We start from the raw sequence: 16,925 nt of genomic DNA, 5'->3' as shown, positions 1-16,925 counted from the left end.
TTCCATTAAGTCCTACATATTTCAAAATGCTAGCTTTAAACATAGAAAAATAAATACCTCCTAAACCCACTACTGTATTTCCTTTGCTATGTCGGTTGCTAAGGGTTTTCTTTCTCCTGTTTCTTGTACAACACAAATTTATAAAACCCGACATGCTATTGGGAACCATTTCTTATTGGATTACTTTGAACATACCTGAAAGCATCTTGTTGCTCCTAGATTTTATCTGATATGGTCCAGTGAACTCAAGCAAGCCTGAACCTGACCTTGACATGTTCCTGTTTACCTTAAGGTGATAATTCAGGAAGCAACTGCTCATCGTCAAGTTTAAAATAATTCTTTCTGCCGATTTTAAGGGGAAAAACAAAAAGATCAAAAAGAATCTTTGACCTTCACCATTTCCTGACCTAAAGCTAACTGCTGTTAGATTCTTTCTTGTCCATATCTTCTGTCACATAAGAAGTTTCAACCCGAGGCTTTCTGCCCAATTCATCAGATTTTTATTTTTTTATGTTTTGCTTAAAATAAAGTTTGCCAATAAAGTGACTTTATTTTAAATCATCCTTACAAGTAAACTGACTTCTACTGAGAGTATATCAACATTCAAATATTTTCAGTATGATGTTTCCACATCAGTGCAGAGACCTTTGTGAATCTAGAATGCAAACTGTGTTACTTCGCCACATCACAGTACTGTGGCCTTACAAATAGATGTTTAAAGATACCCACACATTTTCATTCTTTTAACAGTTTTCAAGACTCTACTGAGCTTTTTACTAATAATCTCTGTGCTATTTTTTCACATGGAAGGGATTTTAAAATACAAATTTAGAACAAAAAGGCCTTTAACCTTTAACATAAATATATGTCTCTATATCCTTTACATAGGTCAGTGGAGCCAAATCCCTGTCCCAGAGATGATCAAATTTTGCCTAGCTGAGCACTGTTGTAGCAACTAGACCCAAAGCCACACATTAATAGCATTAGATAGAAAAAAATTGCTCTTATCCAATAATAATCTTACCATTTCATCTGCAGATTTCAATATGCTTGTTGGATAAGCATCATTGGTGTCAATTAGCTTGTGTTCAGCAGGTTTGAAAATCAGATGTCTAAAGTTAGGAATCTAAGTAACTTGCTGAACGTCATGCAGCAAGTCTATAGCGGAGCTGGGAATAGGTCCAAGCACCCTGAGGCCTAGTCCTATAACCTAGCCATTGGATCTTGCTGCTTCCCCATATGTAAGTGTAGCCTGTAGACACTATAGGACAAGCTGCAACATTACATAATGGGATCTGGAGAGCGTAGCTCCATACTAAAGATAAGAGTGGCCATAGATCTCATGACAGAATTGTATGGGACTGAATCTGATCCATGGGACATATTTTTCCAGATCTGACTAATTGTCTCCTACAATGTACCAAGTAGTATACACAGACTTTTGGAGTTGTTTCTGAAATAAAGTCAATATCACAGCCGGTCAAAAAAATCCATCGGAACTGTTGTTCAATGGAAAATGGGTTTTTTGATGAAACACAATTTTTCATGGAAAGTGTCTGAGGCTGAAAATCCAATGTTTTCCATAGAAAACTCAAAAATGTCCAGGGGGAAATAGTTTCAGACCGTTTCAAATCACTATCCAAGAGCCCTCCCAGTACATAAAACAAATAGCTTCTGCCATTGATTTCTAATAAGCCAGTAAGTAGGGAACACTTTGGTTATAAGCCAATAAGGCTACAGCTCCTGTTTCACTCTTCACTATTCTCTGTTTATTCCCCCCGCTCCTCCCCCCAAAAAAACATATTTAGTCCTCTCCACAGATAAAGATATCTGAAAACCTGGGCATCTATACAACCTTGTCCGTGAGCAGACAAACCTCCCTCTAAACCACATTTAAAAGGAATAAGTCTGCTCTCAGTCATAACACAAGTCTTAATGCCTCTATTGTCCCTATGTACAAGGAAAACAACAGTACTTACCATTTATACAGTGCCTTTCATCCAAAGATCTCAAAGCTCTTTGTAAGTGTGATTAAATATTATTTTCACCAGATTATAGATGGGGAAACTTTGCCAATTATTTACTGTAAACCAAAGAAAATAAGTGAAAAATTTGGAAATAGAACCAGCTCTCCTGATTTCTAGTCACCCACGGTAACCACTAGCCCATTCTTCTGCTTTTCCACTGCATGAATGGAAGATGACAAACATGGGGACAGATTTGAAAGGGACAGTTTTGTGTCTGGGCCATTAGCAACTGCTCAGGCAGTATATCATGAGTCTGAACTGAGTCTGTCTCGTTTGCAGCCCAGATTTGCTCCCAGTGAAATCAATAAGAGATCTGGAAGAGGCTTCAATGGGAGCAAGAACAGGTACCAATGATGCCTAACAAATAACTAAGAGTTGAAATCCACCATGTACAACCACTCAGAGGACAGGGGACCCCAGGCCCCAAGTCCTTCATGTCCATGTTAGGGTAGCTACAGGCTTTGAGCATTTCAAATCTAGGTCACTGATACTTTGTTTCCTAAGGTGCTTGCACCTCTGTGCTGTGGCTATGAAGACTAGTCTACACTACAGACTTAGGTCAATATAAGGCAGCTTACGTCAACCTAACTCTATAAGGGTCTACACTATAACGTTGCTCTCACCAATGTAAGTTGCCCACTACACCGATCTAATAATTCCACCTCCATGAGAGGCATAGTGCTTAGGCTGATGTAGTTAGGGTGAAGCAGTGGCCGTGTAGACACTGTGTTACTTACATTGCCCACAGGGCTCACAGCTGGAGTCCCATCCGCATCCCAACCTGTCAGCCCCAGGATGGGAAGGCTCCAGCTGGGAGCCCTGCAAGGGGCTAACAACTCAGGCTATCAGCCCTCCACACTGCCCCAATTCGGTTAGTGTAAGCCTTCCTGTTGAGGACACACACCACCAGCAGAAGGAGGGGAGTGTGGACATGAAAAAAAAGCAGTAATTACACTACTTAAATTGACTTAATTTTGTAGACAAGGCCTGAGCAAAGATCTTTGTCCTTCCCAGACCATAAGGCCCTCGCTGGACTGTTGCCTGACTCAGGATTGCAGCTTCTTCAAAGTGGGGAGGGACAGAGTGCCCCTTCATGCCCCTTCCCTCCCACCTCCCCAGCAGGGATTTGATGACCACCCAATGGCAACCTCAGCTGCGGTGACACAACCAATAGAATTTTACACCCCACAACTTGTCACACTCAGGGCTCCAATTACTGAGGGTTGCGGGGTGGGGAGGCTTACTTCTCATGGTACCTTCCTGCTTAGCTGTACTGATTGCTGAGCCTGCACCAGGTCCTGGAGCTGCACAGCACTGAAGATGCTCCACTGCCCAGGCACATGCTGCCTGAGCCAGTCCCAGCCACCCCGTGGGGTACACTAGCCAACTCAGGTCCCAGAAGGTGCCTCTGGGGCTCTTAAAGGGGCGTGCTTCTTCTGGGCTGGCATGCTCTGGGGGCAGACTCCCAGGTGTGCTCACAATACAGCGATGACCTTGCACTGCAACAAGGGGTACTGGAATGGGTGCCTCTGTGCTGCAGGACCCGGCTCCTGTATAGAGCCCATTGGGGGCTCACTTCCTCATCCTGCCTGGATCCAGCCCCAGAGGAAGTCAGCAGGTCCCATCAGCGCCGTTCATACAGGGGAGCAGCCCCAAGAGCTACCAGGGCTCTGCAGGCAGCACAGCCAGGCTGCTGGCGACAGCATGGTCCAGTGACCAGGAGGCAGGCTCTAAAACTCCAAGGTTCTGTTTGTGGCTGGTGTAGGTCCTTGCACCTGCTGTTCCATCTGCCCTGTGGTGGAGGTACTATTGCCTTGTAAAGCACTTTGAGATCTCCCAGTGGAAGGGGCTGGACATTTCTGATTATGTTTTTGACATTTAATGAACATTATTAAGGTTGCTGAGTCAAGCACTCAAATGGTAGAAATAGCCAAAATTACAGTTGCCCCTGCAACCTTAACTGGGGCCCTTGTGCTTTACATGCTCTGCACTGAATGAGGCAGGGTCTCTTGTGGGAAAAATAGTGTGTGTGATCACAATCAGTCACACACACACACGCCATAACCACAGACATCACAGGCCACCCACTCGCCCAGCCATTCCAGGGACTTTCCCAACCAATTAGATGTTTGCAAACCAGGTGCAGAGACATAAGGGAGCCTCAGGCTCAGAGCTCTGTCTATCTGCACCTGGCTGAGAGAGGGCTAAGCGCATGTGTGAATCCCAGCTTAAAGATGCTTCCTTTAAGTATGGATCTGCCTCCTTTGCCGTTGTACTTGCTTGAAAAACACATTGCAGTCCAAACTTCCAATCCTGCCTTTCCCTGAGAGTTGGAGGGAGAGTATTCCCCTCATCCCAGATTGCTACACACACACACACTAGGGTGACCAGACAGAAGAATGACAAATCAGGACGGGGGGTGGGAGTAATAAGAGTCTGTATAAGAAAAAGCCCCAAATATTGGGACTTTCCCTGTAAAATCGGGACATCTGGTCACCCTAATACACACACACACACAAACACCTTCTCATAAGAAGGCTTGTGAACAAATCAGTATCCCTGCTTCTGGCTATCATAGCGATGTCTGATTATTATTTGTAGTTTGCATCACATTCTAAAGTTGACTTATCAAAAATTGCATTTCAGGCAAAATAGTTTTGTACAGGAGCTGCACTGCCGGAGGATAGGCATGCATGAAAGACACATTGGGTTCAGCCCTTTTCTTTCAGATATAACTGTCTTCAAAATTATAGCAGAGGAAGCTACTGAGTCAGGCAGTGCAAATATTATGATGACAAGCAAAACATACACAAATGAAATGTCTGAACCACATTAGAATCTTTCACTCCTTCCAGTGGCCACCCTTGTCTGGGAGCTCACCTTTTTTCTGCAACCTGGTTATATGGGGATCTCAAAAACACCCATGACATACGCATTCGTACTTAAATAAACTGTCTTGGATTGGTGTGGGAAGCCTAAAATAACCAGATAACAGCTTTCCACAGTGAGGTGGTGAGAAAGTGTACTCAGGTGACAGCAAATGAAACAAAGCATCACGTCTGGAAAAGATAGTGTTTTGAACCCTTTCAGGAGAGATCTGTAAACCGTCCAGTTTGTTTAACTAAGTGACAATTTACAATTAATGCTTTTCTGTCCTTGTGCTAATCACAGACCAGTTAGAGACACTTGTGGCTTTGCTAATATTGCAAATTCTGTCCCAAGAGTTAAAAAATGTGTCCTAACATGATCTACATTCCCACTAGAAACCTTTTTTTCAGATAACAGAGCAATCCAGAAAACATTACCAAATGAAATATGACATAAGGATCTCAGCACAGAAGTTATTCTATTTCACCTGAGTTTTATATAATTCAATTTAGCTATTTTATGATTGTGGGAGAACAAAAAAAATAAATATTGATTTGAGAACTGAAGGGTTCCGCCTCCCACCTTCTCTTTGGTTGTTCCGGGGGTGCCTACTTGATTCAAAGATTACTCTGATTTAAAATATAATACTGTACAGCTCATTAATCTAGTGTTGACTCACCTGTAAAGATTTAAAGGAAATGTAACCAAAGCATTCCAGTCTGGCGTTTTGTTTTAGTTGGTTGGGTTTGTTTGTTTTTATGCACACTCTACTGATATAATCATGTTAAATAATCCACAGATTTGGGTTCCCTTATTCCGCCCTTCACCATGCTAGACCATAAGAGCTCCTTTCGATGATGTCAAGTACCCACATACAAGGTTGCTGGGAGATTTTAAGAATCATTCTTTTCAATATGTGCTAAGGGGAGTCCGGCAACACAATGCACTTCCAAATGCCTTAGGCAGTGTGAGTGCCTCATACACTGCTGTTGAGATCATACCAGCTCTGATGCGGGAGTTATGACCTCAGTGAAAGGGCAGCAAGGAATTGCCATGATCGTATTGCTCGCCTGCAGGATCTCAATGACAGATTTCGTTCTTTTGAAAAGGAAATAAATCAAGCACAAACACCTGCTAAAATAAGTGCCTGGTTTAAATCCAGACCCTGCTCCCTCTGAGGTTAATGGCAAGTCCCATTGGTTCAACTGAAGGCAATAGCAGGGTCCTGATTCCCTAGAGTCCATGAGGCAGATCTTTGTCCTTTACTTTAATGGGACCAGGATTGAACCAGGGCTTCAGTGATTAGATAGCAGACACTGTGTGTGAAACAATCCTAGTTCTGCGAAATGCCCTAGCTCCTGATGGATTGGTTGATTTCTTTCTTTATTTATTGGCAATTTTGAATTTAAATCCAATCCTTTAAATCAATTACATATTTTGTTTCCTTTTCCTATTCCTGTCACAGAGGTTAAATTTTAACTAAGTAAAAAAGATGTTCAGCTTTGTAACTAACATATATATATTGCATAGATCGATGATAGGGTTATCTTATTCGGGGTAGTCTTAGTTACTAAGTAAATGCTTTATGCAATTACTTTGGAATCTTAAATTACACTGTATTCTCCTTGTACAGAAATAGGGCCTGATCCTGCAACCCTTACTCAGAATGTAATATACACTCCTGCCTAATGAGATCGATAAGATTACTCACCTGTGTAAGGGCCGTAGGATGAGACCCCAACTGTACTATAAAGCCCGTCCTTCCTGCCTACGTGACTGCAAAAATCACATTAAAATCAGTGGAAAGTTTGAGATGCACAAAAATGCAGGACTGGGTCCTATTTCTGCATTCTCCAAAGATAAGGGGGGAAGGGAGAAGTACAAGGAGGACAGAGTTACATTTGCATTATGGGCCACATTGTTAACCCATTAAACTGAACTGGTGAGCAGTTGCTCACACAAGGTGTCCTATTGATTTCAGTAGAACTGCTCGTGTGACTGACTTTGCACCAGTGGGAATAGAAGACAAACAGTCTGGCCCCATATGAGTGTGTTTCTTGGGGAAGTAGGAATGTTCACCATTGTTCTGCAGAGATTTTAATTTTGGTGTATTTTGTTTCTCGGTGCAAAATAATAGAAAAAAGGGACTTTCTATTATAGCCTATGTAAAATACAAAACAACAATGACTATAAAATGTGAATGCTTGCAAATATAGGCCATTTTTACAGAACATCTGAAAGCCAATTAAAATAAATACTTTGTTATATATATAAACATATTTCTGCACTTGGCCTTGTTCTTGTGCTTTAAAGAAAATCTTGGCTATAGGGAAAAATCCAGTTGGTTATTTTTGTCACGGTTTGATCATTAAAATAACTCTTTAGAGTTCAAAATACTCCCTAGTGGCAAAATATTCAGAGTTGAATTCGTTTAGGGCATCATCTAAAGTCCTTTTGAAGATAATTGACAGGCTCCTTCTGACTTCAATGAACTTTGAATCAGGCCTTTGATTACTATTAAATAGTTAAAAGTGGTATTTCCAAGAACCAAAACTTATTGAAGTCATTTAAGTGAACAACTAGACAAACAGTAGTTTGTCAGCAACTTTATTTAAAAAAAAAATCGCATGACAAACTGGAACCAAGACCAAAATACTGTGTCCACTGTACATCATTCATTATAAAACAAACATACACCACATTTGTAGTCTACCAAACAAAGAGTGTATTTTCTTTAAAATTATATAGTGCGTGCTTTTAGATTCATGCTTTCAATATTTATTTTACATTTTCTATTCAAATATTTTTCTGTTATAAATAATTGCAACTTGATCAAATTGTGTACCTGTTATCATCCTATACGATCCTATTCAGTACTGCAATGGGGTTTTGTTTGTTGTTTTTTTCTTTTTTAGACACGAGTAAGCACATCTGAAGTGTAAGTAAAGTGTACAGAGGCCAAACATGTCTGCAGAATGGTGACTACTGTCCGTACCTAGAACGTGGAATGCTAGAACAAGTGGCAGGAAAATACATAGAAAAGAATTGTTTCCGAAAGGCACAATTTCCTCGACACGAAGGTACAATACAAAATAGATGGCGGCTAAAACATTAGCGCCCAGGAGAGCGGTGCTTGTTGCGTGTGGACTCGTGCTGACTAGGATTAAAACCCCTGCGGGCTGATGCTTTGGCAGTTCAGAGCATTGAACGGAGTGAGAGTGGATGGTTAAAAACACCCACTCCGTTCTTTCCCCATCCGCAAGGATTTGTTTCCGAGCCCCCTTCAATACGGTTCCCCCTGTCATTTACCTAGGAGGGCAAAGCCCGCCGAAGTGTTTCAAAGCCCGTGTAAACAGAAGCGGATCTGCGCTGTGACAACCCCCACCCCGGTCGCCGGATTACTGATCATTGCTCTTGCCGCTGGTTTCCTGGTCGCTCGGGTCATCCGTGAAGCAAACGTCCACGTCGCTCTCGTTGTCAGTCTTTTGCTCCGGCTCCTGGGGCGGGTAGCCGGGCTCGCTTTTGTCCTCGGCCGCCTTGTGGAGGCTTTGGCCCGGGTGCCTGGATTTGACGTGGCGCTCCAGGTCCCTGCGCCGGACCAGCACCTTGCCGCAGAACTCGCAGCGGTAGGGGGTGTTGCCCTCGGCGTGCAGGCGGATGTGCTTGTTGAGGTTGCTGGGGTCGCCGAAGGGCCGCAGGCAGACCTTGCACTTGAGCGGCTTGTAGCCGGTGTGAGTCCGCATGTGGATCTTGAGGCCGTACTTGCGCGAGTAGAGCTTGCCGCAGTAGAGGCAGAGGTGGCCGGTCTTGGGCTTGCCGCCGGCTGGGCCGGCGGCGGCGGGCTGCAGGCTCTCGAGGCGGCCGCGGCTCTTCTCGGCCGCGAGCTCGGAGAGCTGCTGGGTGTGCATGGCGATCTCGCGGTCTATGCCGGCCAGGGAGCCCAGCTCGGCCGGGTGCAGCCCCGCCGCCGGCCCGTTGAAGTAGGCCACGGAGTCCGGGTACTTGAGCAGGTTGCCGAGGTGCAGCTTGAGCGGGTAGTAGGGGGCGCTGTAGAGCAGCTCGCCGTTGTAGAGGGTGACGGGCACGAGCGGCAGGTTGCACTCCCCGGGGTAGGCCTTCAGCCCCTCCAGGGGCGGCAGCGAGAAGCGCTCCAGGTGCAGCCCGGCCCCGGCGGGCAGCGGCGCGTAGCGGCTGGGCGGCAGCCCGGCGTGGGGCAGCCCCCGCTCCACGTGCTTGAAGGCCGACGTCTCCTCGAAGTGCGAGAGCAAGGGGAAGGCCCGCAGGCCGCCGGCGCAGGCCAGCACGGGCGAGGGGCCCTCGGCCGGGTGCCCGCCGCACTTGGGGTGGGGGCCGCCCGCCAGCGCCTCGGGCCCGCCCCGCCCGGCCTTGCTGCTCCCCAGCGCCTTGCCGAAGCCCAGCCCGCCGGCCTTGCCCTCGTCCGCTTTGGCGAGGCCGGCCGGCCTGAACGCCGACCTGCCCCCCGGGTAGAAGCTCAGGCCGTTGCTCCCCGCCGAGCTCCCCACCAGGCCGAGGAAGGGCCCGTGGCTCCGCCCCGAGCCCACGCTCATGTCCAGGGCTCGCTCCTGCTCCTCTTTCCCCGCGGGCCTGCGGAGCGGCCTCGAGGGCGGCGAGGCGGCGGATTCCCGCTTGATGCTCTCCCGGGCCGCCTGCTGCAGGCTGGGGGGCCTCAGGGGAGCCGCCGCGCCGGGGAGTTCGCCCGCCGCCGCCTTCGGGGCCAGGCTGAAGAGCTCCGAGGCGCGGGCATGGTCGGGGTGGTGCAGGAAGCCGCGGCCGCTGTTCAAGACGCAGTGGAAGTGGAGGTGGGCTTTGAGGCTGTTGGGGTATTTGAACGTCCTCCAGCAATACCAGCAGATGTAGCGCTCCTCCCCTAGGAAGAGAAGCGGAGCCCGCCGTTAGACAAACAGTGGCGTCCCACCCGGCGGAGTCAGCCAGGGAGAGGCCTGTGCAAACCCTCTTACCGCAGCAAAATGGCCCACGATGGCCCCGGGACTCCTGCATTAGACAGGCCAGGCACGCCCTTTACAGCATTGCTAGGAGGGGCGCAATGGAAAGTAATGCTGCTCTCACTCGCTGCCCACTACTTTGGCTTCTTCCCCCCAAGTTGCACAGTAAAGGCCCGATCCAAACGCCATTGAAATCAATGGGGGGCTTTGGTTAACTGCAGCTGGGGGTCCTAGCTGCAAACGGGGTCTTCCCCCTTCTGCACCCGCCCGCCCAGCGCCTCCTCTAACGCCTCCTTTAGGGACTGGAGTGCTGCCACAACTATCTGGTTTGCCTTTTCAAGCTGGGTCGCAAAAGCCTCTTGGGCCAGGAACTGAGCAGAGCTGGCTGGGCTGAGGTGGACTAAACTGAGTTTGGACTGGGCTAAAATGGGCTTGGGGAAACGAGAGCAGCTGTGGCCTTAAATCGTCTGTCGCCGGGCCCATCTGTTGACGTTCGCAGAATAGGTAGCGTATGTCGAGGAGTTGACTAAACTGAACAAAGGCCAATCTAATGATCGTGAGCTCCTCATTACCCGGCGAGACAATCTCCTCTATGTATAGGCCATATGTAATCATTCCTTTTCAAAGGACAATGCCCTTTGTGCCCCATCCCTAAACATTTAGGCTTCCCTGAAGCGGAACAAACCGAAATGGCCATGTTTGTGTTATGACTTCATGTTACTTTAAACTTAGACTTTTCTTTCTCTTCCTTCTGAGGAGTAAAATAAAGCCTGGCCTGTTTTATCAACCCTGACATTGAAATATATCTCTGCAGGAGATTTTTTTTAAAAATATATAATAGTCTCTCCTACTTACCAGCATCAAAAACTTACAAATTAGACATTTCAAACGATTAAAAAATCATAATAGTAGTAGTGCAGGCTCTGCATTACTGACCATCCCTAACTTTATAAAGAATACACTAAAAAGGCAAAGTTGTGGAACTGAGCAAGTAAAATAGTATATGTTTTCAAGATTGCTGGAATCCTATTAAAATATCGATGAAGTATCTTTACAGGCAACCTTGAAAGCGGAGTAAACAAACACCAGAGATTTCTCCTTTGGCCTTTTAAGAAATGTCATAGAAACATAGTTCCAATGTGTGTTAAAATGATACATTAACTTGAAGCAAAGCACGGAAGAGTGCAAGAGAAGCGTGTAAAATGGTTGGGTTGTTAATGAATAAGTTCACATGGAATTAGCACACTAAACAGCCTTTTAAAAATGACTTTTAATTCAGGAATCAACCAGTGTCAGCTCATTCATTCAGTATCATTCAGGATAAAATAAAAGTCTTTCCACCCCAACCCCCCATTCCCCTTTGGAACACTTTCATGCACACTGAATAATGAAAGCACAGAACAAAACATGGGTTGCGTATTTTCTCTTCTGGTAAGTATTATGTAGTTTCTGTCATGCATAGCTCTCACTAGCTTGCCTTGAAGTGAGTGGTCTTTATGGAGCTATGTTGGAATCTTAAATCGGACGTTGTGTGTTTTTTCGCACTGCTGGGCTGAGCTGGGTGGGAGGGAAGAGGAGGAGTGTGTCTGCTGAGGCCTTAATTGCTCAATCGCAGTGTGTCTGACTCTGATCCATTTCAGTAATCCTATTACCGTGCATTGAGATACAGGTAAACTTTAAAAACGAAAAGGCTTGCAGTTAGAAACAGCCTAATAAGCCTATTGTGTTGATTTAGAAACTTCTACTTTTTGTCTCTTTTCAAATAAGTTGTGTGGGTGTTTATGTTCTTAATAAAGTAGTTGCAATACCAACTAAGCTTTGTTCCAAACGCAAACGTATCCTGAATAAAAACCAACTCTTTCCAATCAATGAGCTATTAAAAAGAGCCTTGTTTATAATGTTACATCAATTTAAAACTAAATTGATCTAGTTAAAAACTTTGTTCAACAAAATCGGCTGTCTAGAAGTTTCTTCTTGCATTTTTTCAAAATGCTATCCACAAAAGTGCATAGGTGCTGGAACTAGGGGTGCTGTTGCACCCCCTGGCTTGAAGTGGTTTCCATCAGATACCGTGTTTATAGTTTGGTTCAAGGGCTCTCAGCACCCCCACCATACAAATTGTTCCAGCACCCCTGCAAAATTAGTAATAACTACACTTACATCTTGTTCCATTTATTATGCCCTCATACTGTATTGATTAGTCTGAAACTTCAGTCTGGAAGTTGGGAAACAACTGATTTTCAGAATAAGATTGCATCATATGTGCTATATTTAACAGTGAATTAGAAAGGATATGAAATAAACATGTATTTTTACAGTGGAGCAGATTCTGCTGTCCTTATTCTGAAAGAGCAGTGCTGTAGTAGTGTAATCCCATTGGAATTAATGAGATTACTTGCGGAGTAAGGTAATATTCAAGGTGAGTGTAGGCAGCAGACAGAGTACTTAGCGGCATTTCACTTTTAATGCAGATCAGTATAGCAGAGTCTTCTCCCATTCATTGATTTTGTTGCAACGGGTCAAATTCTGCAGACCTTACTCGGGGCAGTAGCCCCACTGGCTTTAAGAATTTGACCCAGAGTTTGTTTCTCATGTTGCAGTATTGTAAGAGAAATGATTTCACTCTCTGTAGCGTGACATAAACTATCAATGTTAGGTACTATTGTAATAGTGCCTCTCAATATATTAAATAACAGGCCCTATACTGATATTTTTTGAGTGCTCCAGGGCCTGAATAAGCTCCAGGAGATGATCAAGCCCTTCCTCCTTACGTAGGGCACTGATTTATGTGGAAAACCTTCTGAGCAAGAAGTGTGTAGACAGTGCGGGATCGGGCTTCTGATCTGTAGGAATCATGTAATCCCTGTGCGCTGCTCATTTCGCCTTTGAACAAGTCTGTTCTATTATCAGGCTCTTTATTCAACCTAATCTGTGCAGGGAAATTTCAGAGTAGCAATGAATGTATTCACGCTCCAAGCAGAGTGACTAAGTAGACCATCACCAAAAGCAATTTTCAAAACGAGCTTCAATCTGTTGCCTTCGTTTTCACTAGGAAGAGTGTATTACGGTTTTGCAGAGATTTATATGAAATACTCAATGTAACTGCTCTTAGAATACAATTTACATGCATTGAAACCCCACGTCAGCTACAAAATGCCTGCACATGGAAAACAGCACATGGAAATATGCTAGCTATCAGATTCATAGGAAACCATTTAGACAGATAACTGAAATATTCTTCCTACGTCATATTTCGAAACATACGTTTTCCTCCTTTCAGAAACTACCGGGTTAATAATTTTAAAACATCGTTTATGTTTACATTACAACTTCACCTAAAAGCAAATTGCAGATTAAAATAATTTATCCAAGACCGATGCATGCCAAGTGCTAATTTGCTAGTGCACATATATAAACTGAATTTAACTCCCACATTATTTTTACTTAGTACATCCTAATTTGCGTAAACTGACCATTACCCTTTTAAAATGACTAAATGAATCTGAGGAGTCGCTGGAAATTGTACCATATTTAACCTGAAAATGGAATCTGAAGCTGTAACCAAAGGGAAAAGATTAAAATGGTGTTTTAATAGGGCAGTAAGATAAATTATTGTAAAAATAGAGAATTATTGTTTTATAAACGATCTTAAAATCCCACTTTTCCTATCAAAATTATAATATATAGTCGATGTTGAAAACAATCTCGTTATCTGAGTCCTCCAATGTATTGTCAAATTGCTGGTTCCACTTATTTAAAAACAACTTTTAAAAAACAAGCAGAAGGAACAGACGACTGGTTTACAATAAAAACGGTGGCTGATTAACAATCGTTGTAACTGTGCGGGTATTATTTTTAAAGAGTCTGTCTGCAAACACATATTTTACTTGCTTAGGTTTTCTAACTGCAGTTTTATATCACAACGTGGATGCTAATTATAACGTTGCTCTGAGGGGGAAAAAATTGCAATTGGGAAAACGGCATGAAGTTCTCCATTAGAAAGGGCACCTGTGAGTTGTACTGACTTCTACGCAGTACCTACTGAACAGAATAATAAAGTCCAAGTTGATGTACCTTTCTCATCGTGTGTCGGAGTAGCAGTGATTGGGATGTCAAACCACTGAGCCAAAGAGTTTGAATACCACACGGTCAGCTCCTCCCCTGGCTGGACATCTCTAAGCGCTCTGTAGAAAATCTATTCGAAAGAGAGAAAACCTTATCAATGCCCCTGTAATGCAACCCAGCGCTGGTAAAGAACATTCAGACAGAACGTTACACGCAATCGAGAGAGAGAGATACCTGTCCTCCTGGTAGATCTGCAATAGCTTCCAGTGTCTGTTCTTGTGTGCTTCTGGCAGCCCGGATTAACCCTATCCACTCCAGAGCTGAGCCCCCGGCTTCATCCACTAATTCCCCTCTCACCATCCGTACCTAGAACACAGGCATCAGCCACTGTCATTTCCACACAGGATCCAAGCAAGACAAAACACAAACACAAATCCCTTATATAAATAAATCCTAAACGTGCTTCTTACTGGCAACCTTTGCATCATCTTCCCATCCAGGGAATCGCTGGTTTAAACAGTCAATATATAAAGGCCGAACAAGTATTTGGGATTAACAGCAAACTGTTTGATAGTGGTGAAAGAGAAAGAAACAGCTAATTTATAAGAGCTAGATTTTGCCATCCTTACTCATATTGAAAGTACTGTGCATTGAGATAAATGAGATTGCCCATGGAGTAGGTTGCTACTCATTGTGAGTAAGGATAGCAACATAGTCTGGCTTTAAAAGCTGTAACTCTTTGCGTTATTGTAAGAACAATTCCGTGTAAGTAATTTCTCCACTGGACAGCATTTGCTAAAATGGATCTTGTTCAACTTCTGCACCTGCCTTTAGTTTTAATTTTTAAGATCATTTTAAAATGCACAGGTAATATGTAATATTCACGTTTCTTAATGAGTGTGGTTTCGTGCCTTACGCCTGTAGTGGAGCAGTTGTAAAATACGCGACTTGTCAAAAGAAAGGAGGGAGAGAGGAGAGAATTCAGCTTAGCTACAAAGTCTCTGAGCGTCATACTTCATAATCTGCTGGCCTATACAAAGAGAAAATGAAGTGCCAGCTCGCTGAATGACCATGTAATAAAAGTCAATTGAACAAAGCCGTCTAAAGAGAGAAACCAATGGAGCCAGATGAGAAATAAATTTGAGGGGGCTGGCAGAGCGTTTAAAAACAATTAAAGGGCATTAAAAATCCGAGCGGAATTTATGACCAACCTGTGCACTGGGGAAGTGGGGGAGAAGGAGTGTTTGCCTTGTGGCCATCGCATCCATAGGTCCATTTACAACACAAGCCAGTTGAAAACACTCTCTAGCAGAATTTGCTGGGGTAACTAGTTCCTCTCCATTACCCCCCTTTTGTTTATAAGGGAAGATTTTGAAACTTTGAGGTGTCTGCTACTGGAAGCCTGAGATATTTTCCGCATTCCAGACTCATGGAATTAACATCAGTCAGGTCCATCAATTACACGCGACTGTGTTGATTTCAGGACGTCTCTATTGTACATGAATTTGAGCTCTAAGCCACGGGTTTGTTTTCAATAGCTGGAAAAAGCTGGAGAAACCGCCCTTAACTCTGAGCCTTGGCTCAGCACAGGCATCTGGGGCTTGTGCTTTACCTGGAAATAACTTAGCACCTGGAATATTTATAAACCAATCTCATTCTCCCATCCACCCGCGTCCAGCTCGAAAATGTACAAATTATTACTGGAGCTCAGATTTCGATACCGGCCGAAGAGAAGACGATTTAAAAAAATACAAATAAAAAGCAACAGCGGTGGTATCCAGTATGGCTTTGGCTGACCTTGTCGCTGTGGCCCCATTGTATAAACACCAAATAAATAAATATATAAACGAAACCGTGACAAATCCAGGGACACTTGGACGGAGAATACGATTTCTCTGAACAGGTCGGTAATTACGTTTCAGAAAGACCAAAAGGGAGAAAGGAAGGAACAAATCACCAACAAGTTATCAAAGCAACAGCATCTGAGAGCATAGCCAGCGCCACAAAGCTGCAAACTAGCGAAACTCCCTCCCACCTAAAACCAGGGGCAAGCACCTCTTGTTCAGGATACATCGAAACAGGCTCTCTGCAATCACCGGCTGAGCAATGTGCCTCTCTCTCATCCCTCTTCTCTTTGGCTTAATGAAGATCTCAAGGGCAGGGACATATCCTCTTGTCTGAAAACACCGCCACAGCCCCGTCACCTTCCCGCTCCCAAGACCAGCCTGCCGTAACACTATCAGGCAATGCAGGGAGTGGGCAGGAAGCCTGGATAGGTTTTCTATACATTCAATTTCAAAGCCGTAACAAGGAATCTTGGGACACTTTATCAAGCGCTTCCCTTTCTTTCCTGGTACTCTGGCTTGTTCTAAAAGGCAGGATGAACCGAGGAGAAGGCAGCCTCTTCTCCTAAGTACAGATCCCCCTGAGTCACTGTCTGATCAAACAAGGTCCAGCAGTGCAGGAAATACCTTTTTTTTAGGTCCTGGCTCCCTGCGGTCTGACAGGTACTTGCCCAGTTTGAAGATGCCCGGCACAGGACCCAGACGCAGTCCGGCTGGGATGCAACTTTCTGCGTTCACGCTGATGGCCGGAGCCCTGCTTGTTTGCATTGCTGCCTCTGGGTACAAGGAATCAGGAACCCAAAGCACTTAACGGGGATGGAGTGACAGAGACAGCCAGCGAGCAGGATGAACACAGGCGTATCTCCGCCTGCAGAGTGACGCGGTGGTGTGTGCACGCCGGCTTTTCAATTGGAACAGGAGGGGTACCCCTTGGCACGTTGATGCTCTAGGGCGCAGAGTTTGGTGAGAGAGTTTAGCTCTTACAGCAGCTGCAGAGTTCCATCCAAGTGGGTCACGTGGAGCCTTTCCCTAACCCTCCTGCATAATCAAGTACTTTGAATGGCTAGCAAACAATGGTCCAGGCGACCTTCCCATTCCTAAAAATCCAATTTGTCAAGGGCAAAGAAAAGGCGCTGGTGAATCAAAGGTCTGGAGGG

The 16,925-nt window shown here is 44.8% G+C and overlaps 1 protein-coding gene across 1 annotated transcript; it reads right to left on the bottom strand.

Annotated features, from left to right (window-relative positions):
• Positions 1-7,563: 7,563 nt before the first annotated feature.
• PRDM13 (PR/SET domain 13) lies at positions 7,564-16,536 on the bottom strand. The gene is made up of 4 exons (XM_045010297.1): positions 16,396-16,536; positions 14,159-14,290; positions 13,934-14,054; positions 7,564-9,783 (listed from the first exon to the last, which is right to left on the bottom strand). The coding sequence occupies exons 1-4, from the start codon at positions 16,534-16,536 to the stop codon at positions 8,294-8,296; spliced, it is 1,884 nt and encodes a 627-aa protein (XP_044866232.1). The 3' UTR covers positions 7,564-8,293.
• Positions 16,537-16,925: the final 389 nt, after the last annotated feature.

This window comes from Mauremys mutica, chromosome 3 (genome assembly GCF_020497125.1).
Source record: "Mauremys mutica isolate MM-2020 ecotype Southern chromosome 3, ASM2049712v1, whole genome shotgun sequence".
Lineage (NCBI taxonomy): Eukaryota > Metazoa > Chordata > Testudines > Geoemydidae > Mauremys > Mauremys mutica.
Note: the sequence above shows the minus strand (reverse complement) of the source record. Positions and strands in the feature narration are given on the sequence as shown.